The sequence below is a fragment of the Gekko japonicus genome, unplaced genomic scaffold, assembly GCF_001447785.1.
Source record: "Gekko japonicus isolate JY-2015 unplaced genomic scaffold, Gekko_japonicus_V1.1 scaffold306, whole genome shotgun sequence".
Taxonomy (NCBI): Eukaryota; Metazoa; Chordata; class Lepidosauria; order Squamata; family Gekkonidae; genus Gekko; species Gekko japonicus.
Genome location: NW_015172013.1, coordinates 858726 through 885424, shown reverse-complemented (window position 1 = coordinate 885424; position 26699 = coordinate 858726). Strand labels below are relative to the sequence as shown.

Here is a 26699-nt window from a genome sequence, read left to right as displayed (position 1 = left end):
CAAGGAATCTGCCAACATTTTAGAGAACTCAGTGGTCTCTTCCGGTCGAGAGCTCAAGATCCCGGCTGGTTTCACTTTTGCTGGTTTGTCTTTCTCTGCCCTCTTCCCTGCCATCTTTATGGATTGTTTACTTTTATGGAAACTTGCTAAAGTTTCTGAAATACGCCCTTACGCTTATCCGCGCTCTGGTAAGTCTCTCAAAACAGATTTCAACGCTTTTTCTTCCGCTCCCCCTTTTGTATTTCGTTGTATAGTTCATGCGTATGGGAGGGCCCCCTCCCCCGCTCGCTTTTTTCGCCGTTCCCAGGGGGTAGCTTTCTTTTTATATTTTCGTTTCACTTTAACCTGACTCACAGTTCATTGTTGGTCATACGACCTCGCTCGGCACACGTTCAAAACGCTCTATCTCCAGCGCTTGTCCCGGTCAGCGGCTCTAGATCCATACGGACACTCAGTGGCAGGACCGTCGGGATGGAGGAGCGCCTCAATTCCCCAGCATCGCGCTGGCGAAGAGGCCACCCCTCAAAAGCCCCATGGCTAGGAGCCTTTTGCCAAGGCTCCGGGGGGGTAGCTACCCGTCACCCCCTCCTTTCCGCTGGTGTGCAGATCACATCCCCGGGAGGTCCAGGAGATGTGTCCGCCAGCATGTCGCCATAAACCGGAATCCAGTCTTCCTTGGTAGTCTCCCATTCAAGTACTGACACTGTTTGGAGGAGGAGAAGAGATTGGATTAATACCCCGCCCTTCACTACCCGAAGTTTCAGGGTGGTTTACAATCTCCTTTCCCTTCCCCTCCCCTCCCCACAACAGACACCCTGTGAGGTAGATGGGGCTGAGAGAACTACCCTTGAGAGAATGGCTCTGAGAGAACTTGTGACTGTCCCAAGGTCACACCATCAGCTGCATGTGGAGGAGTGGGGAAGCAAACCCGGTTCTCCCAGATTAGAGTCCACGCTCCTAACCACTACAACAAACTGGTTTAGCTTTCGAAATCTGACAAGATTGGGTGATACCATACCATTCCATATCCTGTTGTATAACATGTCAATTCTTTTGGGGGTTATTTATGTGTGCTTAAAAGATCCTCCTTCTCCCCTACAGCCAAAAGGAAGCCCAGGCCATTGATCAGGAACTGTTCGAGCAATATAAATTCAGCGTCGACCAGCTGATGGAACTGGCCGGTTTGAGTTGTGCCACAGCCATTGGCAATGTAAGTGATGTGGCATCTGCCAGTAGAAAAAGGTAAAGGTAAAGGTTCCCTTGCTCGAAAGCCAGTTGAATCCGACTCTAGGGTTGCGGTGCTCATCTCCGTTTCAACGCCGAAGAGCCAGCGCTGTCCGAAGACGTTTCCGTGGTCATGTGGCCGGCATGACTAAACACCAAGGCGCACGGAACGCTGTTACCTTCCCACCGAAGTGGTACCTATTTATCTACTTGCAATTTCTTGCTTTCAAACTGCTAGGTTGGCAGGAGCTGGAACTAGAGACGGGAGCTCAGTCCATCATGCGACACCCGGGTCTCGAACTGCTGAACTACTGACCTTCCACAGCCTGCAGTTCAGCGTCTTAACCACTTGAGCCACCGCAGCTCAAGTGTAGCAGCATTTAAAACTGCAGCCAGGCCCGGGAGCAAACTGCAAAACTCCCTGTTTTTTTGGAGTTGCAAAGACCCAGCTAGAGTTTCTTTTTTGAATGCCTTCCACAAAGCAGTTGTAGTCTAACAGTTAAGAAACTGGTTCGTGCATGCACACCACAGCTTCTACCCAGACTTAAACTTTGCTGGTCTTAAAGGTGCCACTGGACTCAAAGTTTGTTCTGTTGCTTCAGACCAACACGGCTGCACACCTGAAGTTAAGAAATTGGAAGTTCAGATCACACTCCTACTGTGACTCTCACACACACCAGTGCATAGCATCAGTTAGCCAACTTTGGCTTTTGCAGTTTGACCAGGACTTCCCCAGACAGTTTAAAACTTTTTTTTAAAGTTATAAGGGATAGAAACGTGTGTGTGTGTGTTTTGTTTTTTGGCTTATGTTTTGTGCTTTCTTTGGGGGGGGTGTCTGGGGAGGAGGGTTGGATTTTTGTGGTTTGGGTTTTTTTGCAACTACGTGAAGATTCTCATGAAATGGAATTCTGCCTCAAGACTTGCAGTTGTGAGTTTTCCGTGCCATTTCATCAACCTTGGTGGTTCTCCTAGATACAACAAAGATGTATATGGAATACCCAAACTTATATGTATGTGTTTGTTTTTTGTTTGATATAAAATTTATAAAAACTTTAAAAAAAAACCCGTGGCGGTTCTTCCTTTTCACCCAACACTGCATGTTTCTTCTCTTTTCCCCACCCCCAGGCCTACCCAGCCAGCTCCTTCACAGTCAGCCAGCCGGCTGTGTTGATTGTGTGCGGCCCGGGAAACAACGGTGGAGATGGTCTGGTTTGTGCCCGGCACCTAAAAATGTTTGTGAGTGTTCTCATCCATTGTTCCTTTCGATGTGCATTTCGACGTTTATTGTTGGTATGCATATGTTTATTGTAATGCAGGATCTCCCCCCCACCGGTGGCTGTGGCTAACATGACATGCATATAGGATTGCCAGTGCTAGGTAGGGAAAAACCTGGAGATTTTGGGGATGGAGCCTGAGGAGAGTTGGGTTTGGGGAGGAGAGGGAAGAAGAGGAGGTGGTGGTGGTGATTGGATTTATTCCCTGTCCTTCACTCAGAGTCTTCAAACGGGTTACAATCTCCTTTCCCTTCCCCTCCCCACAATAGACACCCTGTGAGGCAGGTGGGGCTGAGAGAACTGCTTGTGAGAGGACAGCTCTGAGAGAACTGGGACTGACCCAAGGTCACCCAAGCTGGCTGCGTGTGGAAAAGGAGTGGGGAATCAGATCCGGTTCTCCCAGATTAGAGTCCACACTCCTAACCACTACACCAGAGAGTCCACCTTCCAAAGTGGCCATTTTCTGCAGGGGAACTGATCTCTGTCGCCATTACAGAAGCCTCAGTCTATTGGAGCGATGAGCTTTTATCAGTTTAAGTTCACAGATTAAAATTGAATTGGACTGTTGAATAAACCACGGGCCCCCCAATGTGGTGCTTGCAGACACCGTGGCACCCGCCCACACCCGTAGTTTTAGAAAGTGGGTGGAGCCAGGTGAGGCTCCTGCCCAGAAGGGCTTCTGATTGGCCCCTGGAGATTTGATTGAAGAAAATAATGTTGTCTTGCCACCACAGTATTGGTTTTACTCTTAACTCCTCTTTCTAGTGCATTTTTAAATTTACCTTCTCTCCTGCATTTGGGCTCTCACGGTTTGTGTGGCTCTGTGTGTCGTGTAGCAGCCATTTTGTGGTTGTGCCCACCACAATCTATATATCTAATAGCCAAGGTGCCCCCTGCGTGTGGATATCCCCACTCCTCCACATGCAGCTGCTGGTGTGACCTTGGGTCAGTCATAAATTCTTTCAGAGCTGTTCTCTCATTAGCAGTTCTTGAAAGAGCTCTCAGCCCCACCTACTTCACTGGGTGTCTGTTGTGGGGAGGGGAGGGGAAGGGAAAGGAGATTGTAAACCACTCTGAGACTCCTTCAGGTAGTGAAGGGCAGGGTATAAATCCAATCATCTCCTCCTCCTCTTCTTCCTCCTCCTCTTCCTCCTCCTCCTCTTCTTCTTCCATGCCAGCTCTAGTTTGTGTGTTAAAAGTAATTTTAAAGTGTCCTTGATAATTTGGGGCTCAGTTCATTTCACACACACCCTTTTAAAACATGTTTAATGAGAAATGTGTAAGTTAATCTTATTTACTGACTTATGGCGTTTGCTGCCAAGGAAGTGGTGGTGGCTTAAAAAAGTTATCAGATACATTCAGGGAGGAGGAAAAATCAAACCATGACTGTTATCCATGATAGCTTAATGAAGCCATTCACAGAGGTGGTATACCTGTGTTGCTTAGCTTGAGCACTTCACAGAAGTATCTAGGTAAACATTGTTAGAAACATGGTGCTGGGCTTAGTTGGTCTAATCCAGCAGGGAGAACAGGCCTACGTAGTAGACGAGCGGTTTACCCCCTTGGTATTCGATCAAGTGGTTGTTCAGCTGTCTGCATTACTACTGCTGTTGGATAATTCCTTTCTGCCACCTGTTGAGACAAGCGGCAAAGGTTGGAAATCCCTCCCCAAAAGAGACAGGATTCCTCACATTTTCCCACGTGGCTGTGTGGGCTGTCTGTATTAAGAGACTATTGATATTGAGTGGGAATGCATTCTCCCTGAGCTACAAATTTTCATTTCCAGAGCAATCTTTTTAAGGACCTGTTTGCCTTCTCTCCCTTTTCTCCATCATTTCCAAAAATTCCCAAACCACATTTTTGTGTACCTTAAAAGATTAGTAACAGAACTGGATAAGTTTTTTTAAAAAATTATGTTTGGAGTATTTTTGCCCTTACCCTTATGCAGTGTTCACTCTAAGCTGAGTTACTGTGAGCTAGCTCAGTTTTTTAGCCTCCAGCTCACAGACTTTTGTCTTCGCTCAGGAAGGATGGCTCCAGAGCAAACTAATTCATGCAGTAGCCAAATCGCTTGCTCGCAACTTTAATGCCGGTAGAATTTTTGCTTACAAGTCTCCACAGCTTAGAGGGATTGAGAGACTTGTGTGTGCCTTAATTTTAGTTTCTTTGCTTTAATTTTAATGAATAAAGTCAATTGTGGGCAAGGCAGTTCTTCAGTTTCTGTTTTTGGCGTTTCATTTAATGAAGATACCATTTAACAAAAACAACACTTGAGTAAAGATCTTCCCCTTCCTTCCAAGGAGCTCTGGGGGGCTTTCTCCCCCCATCAGTTTTATCCTCACACCAACCCTGTGAGGTAGGTTGTGTGAGAGACTGGCTAAGGATCACCCAGTAGGTCTCATAGTTGAGCAGGGATTTCCTTCCTGATCCTTGTCTTAACATTCAAACCCACTAGGCTGCCCGAGCTCGCTCATACATTTAAGAAGCAAGCAGACTTCTGCACACTTTCCCCGTGGTAACATAGGTTTGGGTATGTTGTTATCAGTGTTCCTTCTAAGCTGAGTTAGTGTGAGCTAGCTCACAGTTTTTTACCTTCCAGCTCACACATTTTCATCTTCGCTCAGGAAGGAGGGCTCTAGAGCAAACTAATTTATGCAGTAGCCAAATCGCTTGCTCACAGCTTTAATGCCAGTAGCTCACAAAGTAGAATATTTGCTTACAAGACTCCACAGCTTAGAGGGAGCATTGGTATAACTAAACACTGTAAAACTGTAGTGTATTTTCAGGAGGCTACAATCTCTCCCCACACAAGAAACTGGTGTGCACAGCCTTTCTGAAAACTTGGGAGCACTAACTTTCTCTTCACACACCCTGCAGCTGGATGTGACATCATAGCACAACTAATGATTTTTTTAAAGAAGAATTCGCTGGGTCTTGTGAAAGGTGTTAATTGGAGCCGTTTTGTGGGACGCAAGAACCCCAAACGTGGGGTTTTCTGTGACGCAGGAGTGGCACTGTGGTTTTAAGGAAATATATGTTGCAAGCTGCCTTGAGTCCAAAGGGAAAGACAGCATTCAAATATTTATATTTAAGACAGCATCCAAAGACAGGGTCCGGCATACCCAAGGGACCGCCTTTCCCCATACGTTTCCCCAGAGAGCACTGCGTTCAGGGGTCCAAAACCGGCTGGCCCTCCCAGGCCCCAAAGATTCCAGGCTGGCAACAACCAGGGCCATGGCCTTCTCAGTGGCGGCTCCGTACTGGGCCTGTAAAACAGAGCTCTTTCACCAGGCCTTTGAGTAGGAGCCGCACCAAACACTTGAGAAGTGACCCTGTGCCCTGGCCTACAACTCGCAGCCTGTCTTGCCACATACATAATCGGATTAACTGGGCTAGTGTGAAAATGTCATCATGACTGCCACCTAGGGCTGCCAAGTGGGGGCGGGGAAACCCCCGCTTTGGAGGCCCGATTTCCGCCACCGCGGAATTGGGCCCCGGGGGGAACTCTGCCCCCCCCGAAGCGCAGCAGCCACGTCGCTCACGTTGGGGGCGTGGCCCAGATCGTCGGAGGGAAAATATGATTTTCCCTCCGACGATCTGGACCACGCCCTCAACATGAGCAACGTAGCACGTCACTTCCTGTAATGTGCTGGCAGCGCACGTGCATGCGCACGCACTGCTGAAGACCTCCCGGAGCCCAGCGAGGCTCCCCCGCTGTCAAGGTAAGAAGACTTGGCAACCCTACTGCTACCTAAGTAGTACTGTTAAGCTTGAAACTTCTGCTCTTGCACTTTACTTGAACAATGCTTCAGCACTTTAGGACAGCTAATATATAATACTTATGGTGTTTTAATGAATGATTTTAATTGTATTTATAGACGTACTTTTATGTAAGCGGCCCTGAGCCTGCCTTGGCGGGGAGGGCAGGGTATAAATCGAATGAATGAATGAATAGATATCCCTTTCCTGTTCTGTCTGGGGATTCTCTTTCTACAGGGTTATGAGCCAACGGTGCACTATCCCAAGCGCCCCAACAAACAGCTCTTTGAAGGCCTAACCACCCAGTGCGAGAAGATGGGCATCCCTTTTCTCTCGGAGTTCCCATCAGAAGTGAGTAGAGCTTCCCAAGAACCAGGAAATCTGTGCTGGCCTTCCCCCCGCCCCCGGTCGTGGCTAAGGGTTGAGCTGCAAAGCTGGAAATTGCCGCTCTGAATCTCGGCTCTGCTGTGCGCTCACCTAGTGGGAAGCCACTTTCTGCCAGCCGTATACCTTCCTCTTTGTGAGGTGTAGGGCTGGCACATGCTTTGCACACAGAAGGCTCCAAGATCCATCTTCGGCGAAGAGGGTAGCAGGATCTAACTGGGGTGGGCAGGGGCTGTGACTGAGTTAGTCATAGAATCGTAGAGTTGGAAGGGACCTCCATGGTCATCTAGTCCAACCCCCTGCACAATGCAGGGAATAATTTATTTAATTTCTACCCTGCCCTCCCCGCTGAAGCGGGCTCAGCGCGGCTCGCACAGGTTAACAAAATAATACAAGCAGTTTATCTAAAATCACAGTAAAAAACACATAAGAACGTATGAAGTGCTAGTGCTCAGATGATTCCTACGTGATGGTGGGCATAAGCGGCACCCAACAATACAAACAAACAATCAGCTGCCAGCGTAATCTGGGTTGTATGATGTGTAATCTGTTTAAATGATGTTATAAAGCTGTTGATGATGATGATAATATTGGGGCCAGGGCCTCAGTTATATAGTGTGGCTCCTTAGTCGAAGGCCTGGTGGAAGAGCTCCGTCTTACAGGCCCTGTGGAACTGGAAAAGGTCCTGCAGGGCCCTGATCTCCTCTGGGAGCTCATTCCACCAGTGTGGAGCCATCACTGAGAAGGCCCTGGCCCTCGGCGCAGCCAGCCTAACCCAATTACCTCCCCTTCCACACCCACAGAGACCGTTGTTCCATGCCCAGAAGATGAGAAAAAACCTCCAGGATCTCCAGCCAAACTGGCCTGGAGAAAAATTGCTTCCTGACCCCAACGTGGTGATCGGCATTTCCCTGGGCGTGTAAGAAAGGGCCATGAGTACTGAGCACTGATGCAGCCCTTCCTGCCCTCCCTCTCATGATCTGCCTAAGTTGGAGACTACTACGTGCTCTGCGCGCAGATCAGTCTCTGGTGTCTCTAGTTAAAAGGCCCCTCAGCCTTTCTGTTGAGACGCTGAAGAATCAGAATAAATGCTGCTGAACTAGACAGGCCCACCTTCCAGAGTGTGGCAGGGGAGGTTTGCAACATCATGGGGTTCAGTTCAAGCTCACAACACTGTGGGTCTCATTTGATGAGTAGTGAGAATATTTTCCTGCTTGTAAGTTATGTCGCCCTGACCTGGATGGCCCAGACTAGCCCGATCTCATCAGAAGCTAAGCAGGGTCGGCCCTGGCTGGTATTTGGATGGGAAGCCCCCAAGGAAGCCCAGGGTTGCTGCTCAGAGGAAGGCAGTAGGAAACCACCTCTGAACGGCTCTTGCCTTGAAAACCCCACGGGGTTGCCATAAAAAGAGGAGACTGGATTTATACCCCACCCTTCACTTGGGAGTCTCAGAGGGGCTTACAAACTCCTTTCCCCTCCCCACAACAGACACCCTGTGAGGTGGGTGGGGCTGAGAGAGCTCTTTCGAGGACTGTTCTTTTAAGGACAGCTCTGACAGAACTATGGCTTGCTCCCAGTAGAGGAGCAGGGAATCAAACCCGGTTCTCCCAGATGAGAGTCCGCGCACTTAACCGCTACACCAAACTGGCTCTCAGTGTACTTATTTGCTTCACTTATACCCCACCTTTCTCCGCAGTGGGTGGCCGACATAATCCTCCTCTCCATTTTATCCTCACAACAACCCCGTGAGGTGGGTTAGGCTGAGAGTGTGTGTCTGGCCCAGCGTCACCCATTGAGCTTCTGTGGCAAAAGTGGGGATTCGAACCAGGTTCTCCCAGATCCTTCTCTGACCCTAACCACTACACCGCACTGTCTGTTGCAAAGAAGGGGCTGCTTCGCATTCTAACTGGGAATAATTCTCATCAGAGCATGCCTCAGGGGGACTTCTGTTTTCAGACTGGTCATGTATGGGTGCAGCCAACTCGAAATCTCTCTCTCTCACCTAAATCCTTTCTGTTAAACCACTGGGATGATTCTATTCAAGACTATGACAATGAACTCACATCAACTCTGTTAGCAATAGCTCGACTGGCCATTGCTGCAAACTGGAAGTCTTCTGCAGCACCATCAGTGACGGACTTGGCAAGAAAAGCTATGGGAACACCTGGTCATGGCAAAAATTGCTGATTCGCTCAGATGTGCACAATCAGATACCCCACACCATTCCGCATTTGTGTCAACTTGGTTCCCTGTGGTCTCCTATTTACAGGTTCTGGATATTCTCCCCCCTAACCCTCTTTATCTGAAGTGGTTAACCTTGTAGGTTTAGACCCCTTCCATTTAGATGACATTCTTGTAGACGGATGCACTGTATTACGCTGTATTGTGCTTTAATTTAAAATTAATAAAAATGATTTTAAAAAAATGTATGGGTGCGGCAAAAAAAAATAATTTCGGGCCTTTGTTCGATTGGTGGTTCTTTCACTCAAGGTCTCTGCATCTTATCCTTGCGCACATTTCCTTCATGCCACGTATATCAGCTGTCTAACCGGCTAACAAGTCTGCCTAAGGTAGCCATGCTCCCCCCCCCTCCCCGCACTGACTTGCTGGCTTTCATTCGCTCGACAGGCCGCAGTGATTGATGAGGTCTACGGCCTGGTGGTGGATGCCATTTTTGGGTTCAGCTTCCAAGGGACTGTGCGGGAACCCTTCGGCACCATCTTGGATACTTTGGAGAAGGTCACTGTCCCCATTGTGAGCATCGATATCCCATCTGGTGAGTGGGGGGTAGGGGTGGCTGGCTTCCCATCATGGTGTGAGTTGAGTTTTACAGTATCATCCACACTTACAGAAACTTTACCCAAGATCGTTAACAACTATAATTAAAAAGAAAAAGATCTTAAATTGTGCTGACGAAGCTTTCCACTCATAAGAACATAAGAGACGCCAATGTTGGATCAGGCCAAAGGCCCATCTAGTCCAACACTCTGTCATACAGTGGCCAAAAATACCAGGTGCCATCAGGAGGCCCACCAGTGGGGCCAGGACACTAGGAGCCCTCCCACTGTTGGCCCCCCCAAGCACCAAGAAGACAGAGCACTCCCATAAGGAGCCGCTTCTGCTGAGGAAAGCTGTGGAATGGAGTCAGATTTTTTTTAGGAGGAGATTGAATTTATACCCCGCCCTTCACTCGGAGTCTTCTTTCCCATCCCCTCCCCACAACAGACACCCTGTGAGGTAGGTGGGGCTGAGAGAGCTCTGAGAGAATTGCTTTTGAGAGAACAGCTCTGAGAGAACTTGTGACTGACCCAAGGTCACACCAGCAGCTGCAAGTGGAGGAGTGGGGAAACAAACCCGGTTGGAGTCTGTGCACTTAACCACTACACCAAACTGGCTATATTGTGGGAAAATGAAAATGTTTCTGATTTGGATCCTGTGAATTCCATGCATGCCAGATAGCCTGGGTCCTCTTCCGGGATTCAGTGCATGTGATAGAACATGTTCATAGGATGCAAGCCTTTGTAACTAGTATAATTTTCATAGATTTTCTCTTCTTCTAATCAAGTTTGTGCTTTAAAATACCTGTGGTAGGGTCAAGGTTTCTCTTTTCCCAGCACTTCTACAACTCAAGTTATTGGATAATATTTTAGGTTGATGTTTTTGGCTCTGTGTTTGTGAATTATTCTTGGAAAGTGGTATAATTAAAGGCAAAATACCCTGATCATCTCCTGGGTTAGAGTGAGGATCACCAAGATCCCAGTTGCAAGGGGATTCATTCCCCCACCCTGATACCTTTTCTGGCTTGCAGGTGCCTTTGAGAGTAGGGTAGCTGTGGTGATGGGATTGGGGAAGAGAAAGCAAATAGGTAGCAGAAGGCAGCAAGAAAAGAGGAGACGGATTGACTCTGTCCAGGAAGCCAGGAGGGCCTTCCGTTTGCAAGCCCTGAGAAAGGCTGCTAATGATAGGATGTTTTGAAGGTCATTCATTCATAGGGTCACCGTCCGTGTTCCCTCTAAGCTGAGTTAGTGTGAGCTAGCTCACAATTTTTTGGCCTCTGGCTCACACATTTTTGCCTTCTCTCAGGAAGGATGGCTCCAGAGCAAACTAATTTATGCAGTAGCCAAATCGCTCGCTCACAACTTGAATGCCAGTAGCTCACAAAGTAAAATTTTTGCTCACCTGACTCCACAGCTTAAAGGGAACATTGGCACCGTATGTCAGAAGTGACTTGATGGCACTTAACACACACACACAACTTTGTAGAGACCTTTTTACCAATATAGATTGTCCAGCTTGGGCTGGAGTCTTATGTGTACTGACTTTTAATATTGGTTTGCTGCCGCTTGGTTTTTTAAAAAAATCTTATTCCACACAAGAACTGTGATAGCGTGGTACTCAGCTTTGAACCAGAAAGTCTCTGGTTTGAAGGGCTAACCGTGACCAGCATAGTGTAGCAGTTAGAAGGCTGGACTAAGATTTGGGAGACCCAGGTTCGAATCCCTATTCTGCCGTGGAAGCTTTCTGGGTCACCTTGGGCCAGTCGTACGCTTCTGACCTAACCTAACTTTTGTTCTGGCAAAAAGGAAGGGAGGGTAAGCGACGATGAAAGCCACTTTTATGTCCCCCCACTGGGGAGAGAAAGCAGGGTGAAAGTACCTTACTGGTTTGTTGTAAGGACTGTACACAGAACACATGGAAAAAGGACATGGCAGAGTTAGGAAAAGCAGAGAGGAGGGCAACCAAGATGATTAAGGGGGTTGGAGCACCTTCCCTATGAGGAAAGGCTGACGAGTCCGGGACTTTGCAGTTTAGAAAAGGGACGACTTAAGTGGGGACATGACAGAGGTTCAAAAAAATGATGCCTGGGGTGGAGAGAGTGGACAAAGCGAACTTTTTCTCCCTCTCCCAAAATATTAGAACTCGAGGGCCTCCAGTGAAGCTGATGGGAAGTAGGTTCAGCCAAACCCAAAAGACAGACCTCCCAGTATCCAAACTCCAAAGACAACAAAACTGGGGCCAATATCAGTCCAATAATACACTCTTAAACATTAGTTATGTATGCTAATACAATTACTTTTATACTTGATTATAGTATCGAAGTATACAAAATATTCACAAGGTATATTTCAAAAGAATGTAGACAACACATGTTTTGGAATTCCACTAGTATCTTCTGGCTGTTGGCAGCAATTGATATTTTGTTGTATTACCGTGTTATTGTATAACATTAAGGTATTGTATGATTAGGTTGTATACCTTGTGAATATTTTGTATACTTAGATACTGTACTCAAGTATAAAAGTAATAGTATTGGCATACATAACTAATGTTTAAGAGTGTATTATTGGACTGATATTGGGAAGTAGGTTCAGGTCAGACAAAGGGAAACCGTTCTTTACACAGAGAGGGATTACAACGTGGAACTGGCTGCCAGAGGATGTAGTGATGGCCACAGGAACAGACAGCTTTAGGGGCTAGGTCTATCAGTGGCGACTAGGCATGGTGACTGAGGGGAACCTCCACATTCAGAGGCACTAATCCTCCGAATTCCAGAGCCAGGAGGCAACATTGGAGGACAGCCTCGGCCCCTGTGCCCTGCTGTTGGCCATCCAGGGGAGTTGGTCAGCCAGTGTGAAAGACAGAATGCTGGACTAGATGGGACTTCTGGTCTGACCCGGCAGGGCTCTTCTGATGTTCTAAAGCACTCGCTTTGCAGCGTTTTCAAACAGAGTGCCTGTCCGTTACCAGCTTCTTTGTTCCAGTTATGTGCATCTTTATTTTCAGGGTGGGATGTGGAGAAAGGCAAGCCCGACGGGATCCAGCCCGACATGCTGATCTCTCTCACCGCTCCGAAGAAAGCAGCAAAGCTGTTCACCGGCCGCTACCATTTCCTCGGCGGCAGATTTGTGCCCGCAGCCCTGCAGAAGAAGTATTCGCTGAACCTCCCCCCGTACCCAGGAACGGATTGTGTGCTGCAGCTGCCTTAGTGGGCCCAGGGGTGGCTGTCGGGATTAGAGTTCCCGGCAGGGAGAAGTCTCGGTGCAGAGGAAGGAAGCCAGCTTGGGGTGTTGGGTCCGGGGAACAGACGCTGAGGGAAGAGCACTTGACAGCTTGTTAGATGGAGTCACCTGGCAAGTTTCAAGGGGTGTTTTGGTTACTAGGTGGATACACAGCTGTTGAAAGGATATGAGAATATCTTTGCAAAGAATTAGCTTTTGCTGTAGAGACCCAGAAAGGTTCCTTGAAGCCAATCGGCATCACTCTGCTTACTTTAAGTCACTTCGGGGTAAGGATCCTGGGCTGAAAAGAGGTTGTTACCTAGACACTGTTCTTCCTTTCCTGTGCCTCTTTCCGTGTTTAGGCTTGCTTTTCAAACCTGCACAAGGAAGAGTCTTGTTGGCTGGGTTTTGAAACATCCTTGATTAAGGGTCTGTTTTTGTTTCCCTTCAATAAAAACACTATTGCTAATAATTTAAGGAATTGGTCTCGGCTTGTTACTCAGAAACCAGCGCGGGCCAGGCTCCTGAAGATGTGTTCTGCTACTGGAAGCAATGTGTCCTTTGTTCCAAGGATCCATGGACCTACAGGATACACCCTATATATGTGTAAGGTAATGGGCCAGGGGGCAACAGCCTGATAGCCCAGCCTCATCAGAACTTGTAAAATGCAGCTGGGTCATCTCTGGTTACTACTATGAGAGACCACCAAGGACAACGGGGGACGCTATGCAGAGGCAGACAGTGGCGAACCTCCTCTGCTTCATCTCTTGCCTTTAAAACCCTGTGGTGCTGGGGTAGCCATGAACTGGTTGCAACTTAATGGCACATAGTTATCATTGTGGACCTGACCTGTGGCACTATCTCATAGAATAAAGTGGTCAGGGATGCTTTGGACTGAAACTGGCCCTTGTGCAATTGGCTCTGTGGCAAATAACGGAATTTGAGTATGAAGCCTTGGGCCTGGATCCACCATGGGGGGGGGGGGGTTTTTCAGAAAAGCCACTATATACTATACTATGGGGGGGGGTGTGTCTCTGGTCCCCTGTCCCCCAAGAGCTTCCTTTCAGGAAGATTCTGGGCTGCAACAAGTGGGGAGAAAGAAGAAGAGATTGGATTTATACCCCACCCTTCCCTACCCAAGGGAGTTCCAGAGCAGTTTACAAACTCCTTTTCCCTCCCCCTCCCCACAATAGACACCCTGTGAGGTAGGTGGGGCTGAGAGAGCTCTGCTGTTTTTTCAAGGACAGCTCTTATCAGAGCTACGGCTTGCCCAAGGTCATCCAGCAGGTGTAAGTGGAGGGGTTGGGAGTCAAACCCGGTTCTCCCAGATTAGAGTCCGTGCACTTAACCACTACACCAAACTGGCTTGGTAATGCTTGGCTGGTGGAAATCCTCTAGTGGGTCCAAGCCGTGGATTTCTGTACACGAATGAAGGGGAGGGGCTAATAAACAAGCGCCCTTCAAGCAAACAGTGAGACTCCCACAGCTCATCCCCTCTCTCGTATCCATTTATTCTGCAATCAGTTATCCATCTTAATTTTTCCTGCTCTTGCAGAAACCTCTTGATGATCTTCCTTCCACCTTCCAAGTTTAAAATAATTTTTTTAATTGGCGTGGTGGTGGTGGGGGGGAACCTTCTCCCCACAATGGAGCACATCTACTCACATTTTTTGCACAGAGTTTGTGCAACAGAACATGAGATCCACCAGGAATCATGACAAAACACAGTACTGCTTCGTTCCCACCACAAATACCCACTCCTTTTGCGTTGTGAGACTTCTGCTTCCCTAGCGGCAGTTTCAGTCCCACTGTCTTTTGGGCCTGGAAGTTTCTTAAGTCGGGTCACTCTCCATCCCCTTCGCCCCCCTGCCGCCGCCGCCGCCTCCTTTTCTCTTTCTTCCTCCTCCTCTTGGCTTTCTTCTCCGCCTCGTGATCTACCAAAGGCTCCTCTTCTCCCGCAACCCGCCCTCTCTCATTCTCACAAACCACCTCCTCCAAGTCTCTCTCTCTGGCTTGCTTCCGCTTCTTCCTCTTGGTCGGATTCTGGCTGCTGCTGCTGCTCAAGGCAACCTGGGCCGCTCCATCCTGCCTCTTGTAGCTGGCCAAGAAAGCCGCCTCCTGCTCCTCCAGGCGAGCTAACTTCGCACTCATGGTCAAGCCATGGCGAGCCCCTCTGGAAAGAGAACGGGGAAACGTGCAAAAGTTGATATATACTCAAGTGAGAGCTCATGTGGAGGTTGGAGTATCCCCAGGTCAAGTCTGGCGCAAACTAAGGAATCCCTTCCTGGCACCTTTCACCTGCAATTTGAGAATAATACCAGGCCCGCCTTCCAGGGTAGTTGTTAGGATAACTATATGAAAAACTAAGGCACTGGCAAGGCACTTGCTGATAACAGATCTGAGACAGATGTTTCAAGGAATTCTGAAGGACGGCAAAATCCTGCCTCCCCCCTGCCAGTGGTCAGCAACCAGACCCGGCCCGCTGACCAGCAATTAGCTAGCTTGCAGGCTCCCCCCTTATCCTTACAAGAACCAGAGATTTCACAGAGACGGGTAAAGGAAAACAGCAGTAAATATGGATGCTGAACTAGTGGCTACCTGAAAGTACAGGGAGGGAACCTGGCCTCCTTACCCAACTCCCCCTGCTAACAAATCCAGCTGTGACTATCCATGTATTTCTGGCTGGACCAGTAAGTTGGGAAATTCCCTAACTTAGGGATGCTCCAGCTGACCCGGAACTCCACACTCACTTGTGCGCCGTACGTCCCCCGCAAGCTTCAACCAGCTCTTCATCCGTGAGCCTGTGGAAGAAGAGTAGAACTGGGTTAAGGAAGGATCCTCTGCCCAGGGAAGGGGCCACACACACAATAACACATTCAGTCTCTCCAGGCTTTGGATACACTATAAGAATAACGGGGTGTTCGATTCCAGTCGGACCCAACCAAACCTGTGTTCCCAGCCAAACAGACAGACAAGAGGCTTGAGCGACTCTTTTTCCCCTTGCCTTGGTTTTTACCTCCTGGCTGTGGACAAGTCCAGTTTCTCCTCCTGGTCCTCTTCGCTGCTGTCGGAAGAGGAAAGCGGCTTCAGGGGCTCCTCTCCACCGGACGTCAACGTGGCTGCCTGGAACAAAGCGAAAAGGAAGCCCAAATCGGATCTAGCCGTGCCAGTGCCTTTTGGCAGGCAACACCGAGTGGCAGCCTGCAAGGTAGGATTCCAGGACCCCTTTCCTAAGCCTGCATTGAGGAGTGTGACTTCACAGTTGGAGCACATAGAGATAGCCAGAGAGAGGAGGAGGAGGAGGAAGGTGAGGGGTTGGGTTCAAGAAGGAAGTCAGCTGGGCAGAAAAGGCAGAAGGAAAGGGGTCTACAGGAGAAAAAGAGTTGGATGCTGAACGGCAGACTGGAAGGTTGGTAGTTCGGCAGTTCAAGACCTGAGTGCCGCACAACAGAGTGAGCTCCCGTCTCTGGCCCCAGCTCCTGCCAACCTAGCAGGTCGAAAGCAAGAAATTGCAAGTAGATAAATAGGTACCACTTTGGTGGGAAGGTAACAGCGTTCCGTGCGCCTCAGAGTCTAGTCATGCCGGCCACATGACCACGGAAATGTCCTCGGACAGCGCTGGCTCTTTGGCTTGGAAATGGAGGTGAGCACTGTGCCCTAGTGTCAGCTTCGACTGGCTTTTGAGCAAGGGAAACCTCTACTTTCTCTCAGAGTGACTTACAATCTCCTCCCTTTCTCTCCCCACAACAAACATTTGTGAGGCAGGTGGGGCTGAGAGAGCTCTGAGAGGACAGTGACTGACCCAAGGTCCCCCAGCTGGCTTCATGTGGAGGAGGAGTGGGGAATCAAACCCAGTTCTCCAGACTGGAGTCTGCTGCTCTTAACCACTACACCAAGGCCAAGGGAGGAAATAAGGGGGCAAGGCCTAACAGAATGTATTTTTAAAATTTATATTCCACTTTTATCCCTGATTGGGGACCCCAAACTTTACATAAAGCACAGGAAAGCTTGTACCCAGTTACCAAGTAGTGATAAGGAAGAACAGGCAAAGAGAGGTGGAAGAAACCAGAATTTCCACAATACATATAAAATAGTAAAATCTAAGGCTGTATGGTTAAGCCCGGCAGAACAAAACACAAACAGCAGGAGACTTTTTGACCCAAGCTTCGCATCCTCTCTTCCCAAGCAGCAGGAGTGGGCGTGGCTCAGGGGCAGAGCATCGGCTTTGCAGGCAGTAGGTCCAGAGTTCAATCCCTGGCATCCCCAATTAAAAAAAGGATTAGTTCATTTTAAAAGATGATGTGGAACTTTTACTGCCTAAAGCCTTGGAGAGTCACTGCTTGACAAAGCAGATAGGGCTGCACGTGATAGACCAATGGTCTGCCTCCCTGTAAGGTAGTTTTGCTGTGCATTCCTGTGACGGTTTCTTTCCCCATATGTTCCTGAACACCCCAGAAATATGCGGCATTACAGGCATGCCTCGTGAAAGGGCCACTGCTGTATCTATGATCCTCCTGTGTAATTCCTGCATCCCTTAATGTGTCACATTAATGCTTATACTTCGTTTAAGCTCCATTCTCAGATTTCTGCAACTCAAACCCTATTGCACTATTTATTGGATGTCCCATCCTGTTGAGTAAGGTAAAACTGTATTTTATTACTCAGTTAAAATTCCCTACATGTTTTGTCAACAGGCTTTGTCAGGGGAATCTGTTAGTCTTGCAGTAATTCTTCAAAAGCAGCGGCTACTCGTCTTGTATGTTTTTACCTTATTTTCCACCATTGGCCTTGGCCTTATTTTTTCTCTCCTAGTGACCGCTGCGGCCCTGTCATTTTCTCCATCCCCTTGTCTTACACCGTGTAATCCACCTTGAGTCTCAGGGAGAAAGGTGGACTATTAGTCGTGTGAATAAGACATAAATACTGTCCTGTCCCCATTACCTTCACAAACCGGCCATACAGCATGTCCTTGGACCCTGTTGCTTTACGGGGCTTTTTATTTGTGACCACTCCATCCTGCTCGGAAACCCGTTTCACTTTGACACCATCCTAAGACAGGGGAAAGGAGAGAAAAGGGGAACGTTTATGGGGGTTTGCTTCCGGCAAGGTTTCCAAGTCCATGTTTGATTAGCAGCTGACAGCTATATTCGGGGTATCCAGCCACGGAAGGTGCTGGCAAACATGGATGTTCCTTCAAGCTGTCTTTCCCCCAGCAGTTTCTTTTGACTCCAAGACAGATGATGCCAACATTGAAGTATACATGATCTTATAAATCTTGGTTAAGTCAAAAGATGTGCAGAGGTCTGGTTGCCTTTTATTAAATACTGAAATTGTCATCATTGTCAGAGTCTTGCAAAAACAGTCCCAACAATGTTCCTTAACTAGGATCAAGTTTATTGAGCAGTAGAAGCAAGCCTGTCTGGTTTATATGGATAGTAGAACTGGGATCCCAGGCAGGAAAGGCACAGTTATACACGATTCGAATTCAACCCCTGATGCAGGTAAACCAATAAACAGAGCAAGACATTGTGCCTAAAACTAACGAGCCTAGGTTTCCAGCAAAGCTTGGACAGAGGAGCACCAAGGTCATTTGTCTGAGGTACAAGATAAGACGGTGAGTGGGAATCGAAAGACAAAATACCAGAGGCATGAAGAAGAGTCTCAGTCCCCCCACCCCACCCCGCCATAGCTGACAATTATCCTGCCTCCAGTGTGAAATGGGAGATGTTAACGGTGTGTCTTGGATAGGCGAGTTAATGATATCGTTTCTGTTAGATAAGACAGGATTAGATAGATGACATCAGACAGTAAACTGGTATAAGCGGATGTTTTATCTCCCTGAATTTAAAAATCTAGTAATTTTAATTTGGGTCCTCTTTTATCACGAAGTTAGAAACTGGTTTCCAAGACTGATCGTTAAGAGTTTAAAAATGTAGATAGATTTGGAGAACCTGACTTGGATGGCCCAGGCTAGCCGGCTCTCATCAGATCTTGGAAGCTAAGCAGGGCTGGCCCCGGATTCAGGTGGGTAGCCATGTTGGTCTGAAGCAGCAAAGCAACGTTTGAGTCCAGTGGCACTTTTAGGACCAACAAATTCTTATTCCAGCTAGAGGCTTTTGTGTACAGGCACACTTTGAAAAAGCGAGGAGGAGGAATGGAGTGAAATCCCCCCCCCCCCACAGCTCTATGCGTGGAAGAGGGAGGTGGTTATGCCCCTCAATAGCCACCATAACTCACATGACATGCGCTTGTCCCTTCGGGTTTTGTGCACACCGTCGTGACTGTATCGTACTAATATCATCTTTAGGACAACAGCTTCACATATGGTGGGTTGGGTCTGGTGGAGCCCTCCCATTTGAGCCTCTTGCGTCAGGGGAAGGGGCCAGGACCAGTCAGAGGCCTCCTACCTGTCCAGTCTCCACAGCGATATTAGCAGCAGACGAATTGAAGAGGTGATCCCACCAGTGGAAGGTGAACTGCTCAGCTGAATTGTGACCCACCTGTGTGGAGGAAGAAGCAGCCGTTGCAGCTAGCACAAGCACCCAAGCCTCCCGATAAGGCCCAACTCCTTTATCTACCCCCATTTTACCCTACCTTTCCTCCACAGTGGTATGTTCAAGAACATAAGAGAAGCCAATGTTGGATCAGGCCAATGGCCTATCCATCAGGAGGTCCACCAGTGGGGCCAGGACACTAGAAGCCCTCCCACTGTTGCCCCCCCCCAGCACCAAGAATACAGAGCATCACCTGCCCCAGACTGAGAGTTCCTATCTATACCTTGTGGCTACAGCCACTGATGGACCTCTGCTCACCACATGTTTATCCAACTTTCAAGTCTCCCTTCCCTCCCTCCCTTCACAACCCTGTGAAGTAAGTTCACAGTAAGTGACTCTTCCCAAACTAGAACTTGAGGGCTTCCAATGAAGCTGATGGGCAGTAGGTTCAGGACAGGCAAAAGGAAGTACTACTTTACACAGGGAGTGATTAAAATGTGGAATTCGCTGCCAGAGGACGTAGTGATGGCCACAGGAATAGACAGCTTTAAAAGGAGATTGGATAGATTTATGGAGCATAAGTCTTATCAGTGGCTGGCAGCCATGGGGACTTAGGGGGACCTGTATGTTGGTAGGCAGGCAGCCTCTGAATCCCAGAGGCAAGACACAAGAGGGAGGCCTCTGTGCCCTGTTGCTGTCCCTCCAGAGGAACTGGTTGGCCCCTGTGTGAGACAGGATGCTGGACTAGAGGGACCACTGGTCTGATCCAGCAGGGTTCTTCCGTTAAGTTAGGACCCAAGAGTGGCTGACCCTCATCCAGCCCATCAGCTTCATGCTGGGGGGGGGGGGGGGCTTCTATTCCAGCACACATGCTGGTTACAGTGGCAAAGCAGGGATTCAAACCCAGGTCTCTATTATATCACACTGGCTCAGTGGCTGCCAAGGAGTCCTCAGTGACCCACCCTACTCAAAAATAAAGCCTCAACATAAAAAATGATGGAATAGCCACACAGGAGCTTCCTGCCCTCCCCCCTGTTCACTTTCAAATTCTGCAGTAATCTGTATTTTTGGTCAGCCAGGAATCCCACACCAGCTTTCAAAAATCCCCTGTAGACACTGGGGAGATCGAAATCTTTGCCATGGTTGCACCAGAATTCTGCAACCAGACAATCTTCTTAATTAAGGTTATTTACAAAAGGATAAAGTGCAGCACAAAAACGTTAAAAGCCCTGCATTTTTTATAGTATATTAATATCCTGCCCTTCCTTCAAGGAGCTCAGGGCAGCGTACTCCATTTCCCCCTCTTCCACGTTATTTTCACAACAATCCTGCGAGGTAGGTTAAGCTGCAAGAGAGTGCAACTGGCCCAGCATCACTTATAAACCTTCACGGTACAGTGGGGGATTCAGAGCTCAGTTTCCCAGATCCTAGTCTCTCCCCCTCCAACCTCTACGCCACACTGCCTTTCACAAGCTTTTACTATATCTGGTAAAGACAACTTCTCAACTACATTTCAATCCATCCCTACATTCATTTTGTCCTATTTCTTTCCCGGTATCTTACTGATAACATTCAAGGTCCTAATCCTTGATTTATTGTTTTGGGGTTTGTTTGTTTTTTAAATAAAGTTTCTAGTCCTTAAGGAACATGTGCAAGCAGCACGGGGAACACTTACTGGTTTTGATTTGTTGACCTTTATTATTCCGCCATGAATTTTTTAGCTGCCTCTCAACTCTTTAAACTGAGCACGTGGGTCTGTTTTGGGGACTACCGATTATACATGGATTTAGTTAGCAATAAGTTTGTTTGTGCTCAGCCTCCTTTGAGCCTCTTTAACCCCCCCCCCCCCCCCCCCCCCCCCCAAGCCTGTCCCTTTGCTTACCCCAGCACTGTCACACTTCACTTTGACTTTGATGGCCTCAGAGATCCCATTCTCTTGTTTGCCCAGTCCTTTACCTACAAAACATTTTTTTCAAAAAGAATGAGGGGCTGAAGGGGGAACACAGAAACCAACAAGAGACAGATGGCCACTTAACTTTGCCCTGGCGTCCAGAAAGCAAACTGATTCCTAGAAATACGGTCGGCATTAATTATTGGAAGAGTAAGACATCATCTACCACAGACACATTTCACAAGATCCAGGGTAACTAAATGCTCATGCATTTTCCTTCCGCCAATTTATACAGCTGTGTTATATTAACTCAATATTTAAAATGCACATGGGGAAGGGACTTTGCTCCTGGGATCAATTCTGTTTCAAATATGGTTCCATATCAGACCAAAATGAGTAGCCAAAAAGTCTACTACTAGTGGTAGAGATCTGCTCAGAAGCACAACAAAGCGTAAGATACAATACCAACAAGTATTGGGGGGGGGGGAATACCCCTTGGAACATGGCATTCAGCATGAGATTCAGATATAACAACTTTTCATTCCAAAGCAATCAAACTCTGAAAAGGTTCTAATCCTTCTGGTTTCAAAGATGTATTTAAATAGTGTGGCCAAAGGTGACATTTCAGAAGCCACAGGGATTGGGGGGGGGGGGAGACTTCCAGATGTCTCCACTTTAATTTTAAATACACGTAACACACACACAGCAAGTTTCTAGCTCTTCTGGTTGCCAAAATATGCTTGAACATGTGCAGTCCAATGCCCAGTTACATTTCAGAAGCTGTAACAGTGGCTGGAAAAGATTTCCAGCAACTGTGTGAGGGTTCTGTAGGCTCCTCCTCCATGGCTGGCAAACGCAGAATTAAGCAACATGGTAGAAAATGCACAACTACGGAGATGAGAAAACATGCAGACTTAGTTCATATGCATGATTGATATATATACAACACAGACTTCAGATGGAGGGGAAGCAGGCACTGGATTCCGTTAACACATGACCCGGACGTATGGAGGGTATCTGCCCCAGATGTGGGAAGCATTTGTTGAAGAAATGTGGAAACGAGACAACCAGCATTATGTTTCTGCTGTGGATTTCGGGGCTTCTAGTCCAGCATGCAGAACAGAAGATTGTGCAATGCATGGCAGCTTAGAGTTCATTATGAGCATGCACTGACACAGATGTGTGCTATTATGCACAAGATGCATCCATTCCCCACACAGAGATTTAATCTCTAGAAAGCTCTGGGAAGGAGCCAAAGCCTGAGGAACAACAATACTAGCCAATCACACCAGTCAAATTTTAAAAGACATCCCTAGAAGAAGCCAAAAACGAAGCAAATAGGAACAGGGATTTACCAGGGACCAGGAAGTACGTTAAATAGAGACTAGCAAAGCATATGCAATGCCTCCCCAACCTTTTTCCCAGCCATGCTTCTTCAACTGTTTCTCTGCAAATGTTAAGCCTTTGTTCTTCTGTAGCTGAGAAAAGTTGCTCATGATGGAATCTGTGTATACAAGAAAGTGAAAACCTTTAATTTTAAAGGCTCAGGTGAAAAGATCATTACATAGATGCATTCGTTCAATTGTGGCTTTAACATGCACACCTCAATATATAGTCAAACAGGAGCAATTTCATGCTAATTAAACCAGATGGTGTACTTTGCCCTTCCAAGCTATCTCCAGTACATTCCCATTGTCTTTCTAAATGGGGTAACCAATCCAGAAGGGTTTATAAATTATATTCAATAGTTACAGAAGGCACCTATCCACAATCAGGGCAGAGTTGTATGGTATAAATCACACATAGAGAAAACAGAGTACAGTGGTTGCAAAGTACAGCCTCTCAAGAATCTCCACTTTCCTTTTTAAAAAAGGGAGTCTTTCTTCCTGCTTTCTGCTGCTATTAGGGGTACTACCAGAAGGCCAGGAGGGAGCAGGCAAGTACACAAATGCTGGAATAAATGGTTTCAGAGAGTTGCTGCATTGGTTTGCAGTAGAAATGCTATATTTAAATCCAGTTAACATCTTAGAGACCAACAAGATTTTCAGGGTATGAGTTTTCAAGAGTCAAAACTCCCTGGGAAAAATGATGTTGGCCTTTAAAGTGCCACCGGACTTCTGTTTTGTTTTGGTAAACAGACTAACACGGCTACCCCTATGGAAGCCTTCGCCACGCTTAGATCCAGCTACAGCTAAGAATTCCCTTGCCAAGAAACCATCTGTACTAAAATTTAATGTCATCTGCTCTGATCTTTAAATTGAGAGCCAATTTTGACTGGAAAGTGGTTTCTTTTCTTTTTTTAATAGATGAAAGATAAGGTTGAAAGTTTATCCAACCTTCACTCATGACGACCCACAGGGAATAGGATCGACTTTAAGTTAATGTTCTCAGAGCATAGACAAAGGTACACCCTGACGGAAAACAACAGTCCTCAAATACGTTTGGCCAAACCAGATTCCTTCCCAGCACAATCACCCTAGATTATTTCTTTTGGAATAATCTTTCCCCCTTTCCCTTTGGCCTTCAGAAATTGTTCACTACCTTGTTTCGGAGTACGCAGAAAAATGAGTACTATAACCCAACACACCCTCCCCCTTTAAACTTAAAAATTTGCGTAAATAAATACGCTACTACATTAACATCCGCCAGCAAAAATTTACAAATCTTTGAACAACAACTCCTGCAGAATGGTTTGAACAACAACTCCTGTAACTCAGAAACTCACACAGCGCAGGCAGCTATCAATTGTTTCCTCTTCCTTCCTCATCCTAGCAAAGCATTTAACTTACCATGCCTTTAAAAAGCACCCAGTTTGGATCCTAGAGAGGCTCGCTCTTCTCAAAACCACATGAAGACGATGGGGGCCACCATCTTAACAGGAAGGAAAACCTTTCACCTTTTGCCGGGCTGCAAAGGATTGTGCGTCAGCGTTCGGCGGAGGGGTGTCGTCCGGAAGCTATCTTTAAAAGGAGCAGGTTTCCGAGTTGCACGATTGCAGATTCTTAAAGAGTTGCATTTGTCTGCATGCTTACTTGGGGGTAAATCCTATTGAAGACAGTGGGACTTGCTTCCAAATAAAGTTTTCTAGACTGGGCTGTAGAACTGCTGAACAGAAAAGGTTTTTTTCTCCCCGTTTTTTTAAAAAAACATTTTATATCAAAGTTCAAAACTGCACTCCTGAACTTTAGGACTTCAGTAGGTGTCAAGCTCAATGGGTTTTTGTTTTGTTTCTGTTTGAGGAACAAAAGCGCATTTACAGTAGAAAGTCTCCCCCCACCCCCAATCTTTAGCAAACAGAGGACAAAATGCAGACCAACGGTGCACTTAGTTTTGTTGTTGTTTTTTAAATGCAAATTACAGAACAGATGAGGAAACACAGTTTTTATGTCTGCGAAGAGAGAAAACACCACAACCATCATTAGGGTACCATGGAGAGACTTAAGCATGTGATTAATTCCATCACTGAAATCAGTGGATCAGAAGCATAAAAAATGAATGAATAAAACTTTGTTGGTCCTAAAGGTTTCACTGGACTCAAACTTTGTTCTGGATCACAGGCAGAGTGCTTTTGACATACAAGCTTTGTTGATAACCAGCTTGGCGTAGTGGTTAAGAGCCACGGACTTTAGCTGGGTGACCTTGGGCCAGTCACACGTCTCTCAGCCCACCATAAGCCTAGCTCATCACAAAAGAGCTAGAGCTTCTGGCTGCCAGACAATCCTAGGATCTCCTGGCTATAACACACTGCCATATGATAATTAAGTAATTAATTCCTAGCTTTGTTTATGCCTCTTTCACTTCCCTCCCCACCTGGTTTGATTTAAATAGGTGTCTGTGGCAAGCCATTCCTGCTAGCCAAATTTCCTTCTCTCCCAACAAGAATTTGTTTTTTCTCCAGAGATACAAAATCTGCCTTTTGCTCACCATAAATGCTTTTTCCTCCCCAGTCCCCACCCCAAGAAAATAAGAGGCCGTTTTCAGGCAAGGGGCTTGCTCATATTGTGGCCTTTCTAGGAATCTGTCTTCTACTTCTGTGGTTGTTTCCATACTTTGCTGCTTCGCCTCGAAGTGCTAGCATTTGTTCACACAACAATTCCCAGCATGGACTGACTTGCTGCCAAATTTACTTGGGTTCAGGTTCCCAACCTCCAGGTGGTGGCTGGAGCTCTCCCGCTATTGCAACTGATCTCCAGGCAACAGATTAGTTCACCTGAAGGAAACGGCTGCTTTGGAAGGCGGACTTTAAGACATTATACCCCACTGGTAGGTAGGTCATGCTATGGCATAGCATAGACCTTTATTGGCATAACCCCACTGAAGTCCCTCCCCTCCCCAAACCCCACTTTTCCTCAGGCTCCACCCCCCCCAAATTCCATGTATTTCCCAACCCTTATTTAAGTATATAGTATAGCATAACAGCCTTTGTGGCATAATAGATTTAGGCTTAGGAGACTTGAGTTCAAAGCCCTGGTCAATCAGATTCCACGACCCTTTGCCATTTTAGAAACAAGTGCAAGTCAGTGACTCAAGCTCCACATCTCATATAGCAGTGGTGGCAAACCTATGGCACGGGTGCCGCAGGTGGCACTCAGAGCCCTCTCTGTGGGCACGCGTGCCATTGCCCCAGCCAGGCCCAGACCATCATTAAAGTGTCAAATTCTCTGCCAAATAATTTTAAGTAAATGAAAGCATTTGGGATTGCTTTGCTTACTTTGTTTGGGTCATCTTAAGTCAATGTATGAGTTGTTTTTTCTAAAGTAAAACCTAGTATTCAGGTTAAATGGGCGTGTTGGCACTTTGCAATAAATAAGTGGGGTTTGGGTCAGTTTGGGCACTCGGTCTCTAAAAGGTTCGCCATCACTGTCATATAGTCTGTGTGCAAAGTGCCATCAAATCACATCAGGCTTATGGTGACCCCCTCATGGGGCTTTCAAGCCAAGAGATGAACAGTGGTGGCTTGCCACTGCCTGCCTCTACGTAGGAACCCTTGGGACTCCTTGGTGGTTGCCCCTCCAAATATGAACAAGGCCCGCCCTGACCTGGCTAGCCCAGGGCAAGTCTGATCTTGTCAGATCTCAGAAGCTAAGCAGGGCCAACCCTGGCAAGTACTTGGAAGGGCGACCTCCAAATACCAGGGCTGGGATGCAGAGGCGGGGAATACCTCGCCACCTCTGAAAGGTCCTAGCTCCACTAGGGGTCGCCAGCAGTCACCATGACTTCCAGGCTGGCAGGCACACCCACCCACCCAAAAACAACTATTAACCAGGGCCGATCCTGCTTTAGATTTCAAGATTTGACGATATGGGGCTTGCCAAGGGCATCCAGGTCGGGGCATCTAATGTAAACCCAGACCCAAATTCAACCATGGGCATCACCAGTTAGTTGTAGGGGCAGCACATTCTGGGGCGGTTTTCCTTGTTCCCGAACCCCCGTCTTCCAAGCATTAGCCCACTCAGCTGTTTGACTATCACATCACAACAATCCATCTCATGAGCTATTGTCCCAACAATGATGGGAGCAGGGAAATGCATGCCTAATTTTGCCCTCCAAACCAAACCAGACAGAAAGGAACGCACTGCTGTTAGTTTGCAGTCTGGTTACTATGAATGGATGTATTCTTTGGTGCTAGAAAGTGCTGGCAAGTCGCAGCTGACTTATGGAGCCCCCATAGTGG

The 26699-nt window shown here is 47.4% G+C and overlaps 2 protein-coding genes across 3 annotated transcripts in view; one reads left to right on the top strand and one right to left on the bottom strand.

Annotated features, from left to right (window-relative positions):
* The window catches only part of APOA1BP (apolipoprotein A-I binding protein), a 21058-nt gene extending 7947 nt beyond the window's left edge, over window positions 1-13111 (top strand). Inside the window, exons 3-7 of the mRNA XM_015420286.1 lie at window positions 1102-1210; window positions 2350-2460; window positions 6495-6608; window positions 9270-9417; window positions 12426-13111. Of these exons, the coding sequence (XP_015275772.1) occupies window positions 1102-1210; window positions 2350-2460; window positions 6495-6608; window positions 9270-9417; window positions 12426-12628 (685 nt within the window). The 3' untranslated portion in view covers window positions 12629-13111. The remainder of the gene's footprint in view (window positions 1-1101; window positions 1211-2349; window positions 2461-6494; window positions 6609-9269; window positions 9418-12425) is intronic.
* Window positions 13112-14137: 1026 nt separating this feature from the next.
* On the bottom strand, window positions 14138-23909 carry GPATCH4 (G-patch domain containing 4). Of its 2 annotated transcripts, none has more exons than XM_015420295.1 (8): window positions 23815-23909; window positions 22440-22529; window positions 21017-21090; window positions 19048-19140; window positions 17582-17689; window positions 15657-15763; window positions 15391-15441; window positions 14138-14813 (listed from the first exon to the last, which is right to left on the bottom strand). In XM_015420295.1, the coding sequence occupies exons 2-8, from the start codon at window positions 22519-22521 to the stop codon at window positions 14483-14485; spliced, it is 846 nt and encodes a 281-aa protein (XP_015275781.1). In that variant the 5' UTR covers window positions 22522-22529; window positions 23815-23909; the 3' UTR covers window positions 14138-14482. The 2 variants fall into 2 exon arrangements, with proteins under 2 accessions (XP_015275781.1, XP_015275783.1); XM_015420297.1 differs by lacking the exon at window positions 23815-23909 and adding an exon at window positions 23751-23787.
* Between the last annotated feature and the right edge of the window lie 2790 nt (window positions 23910-26699).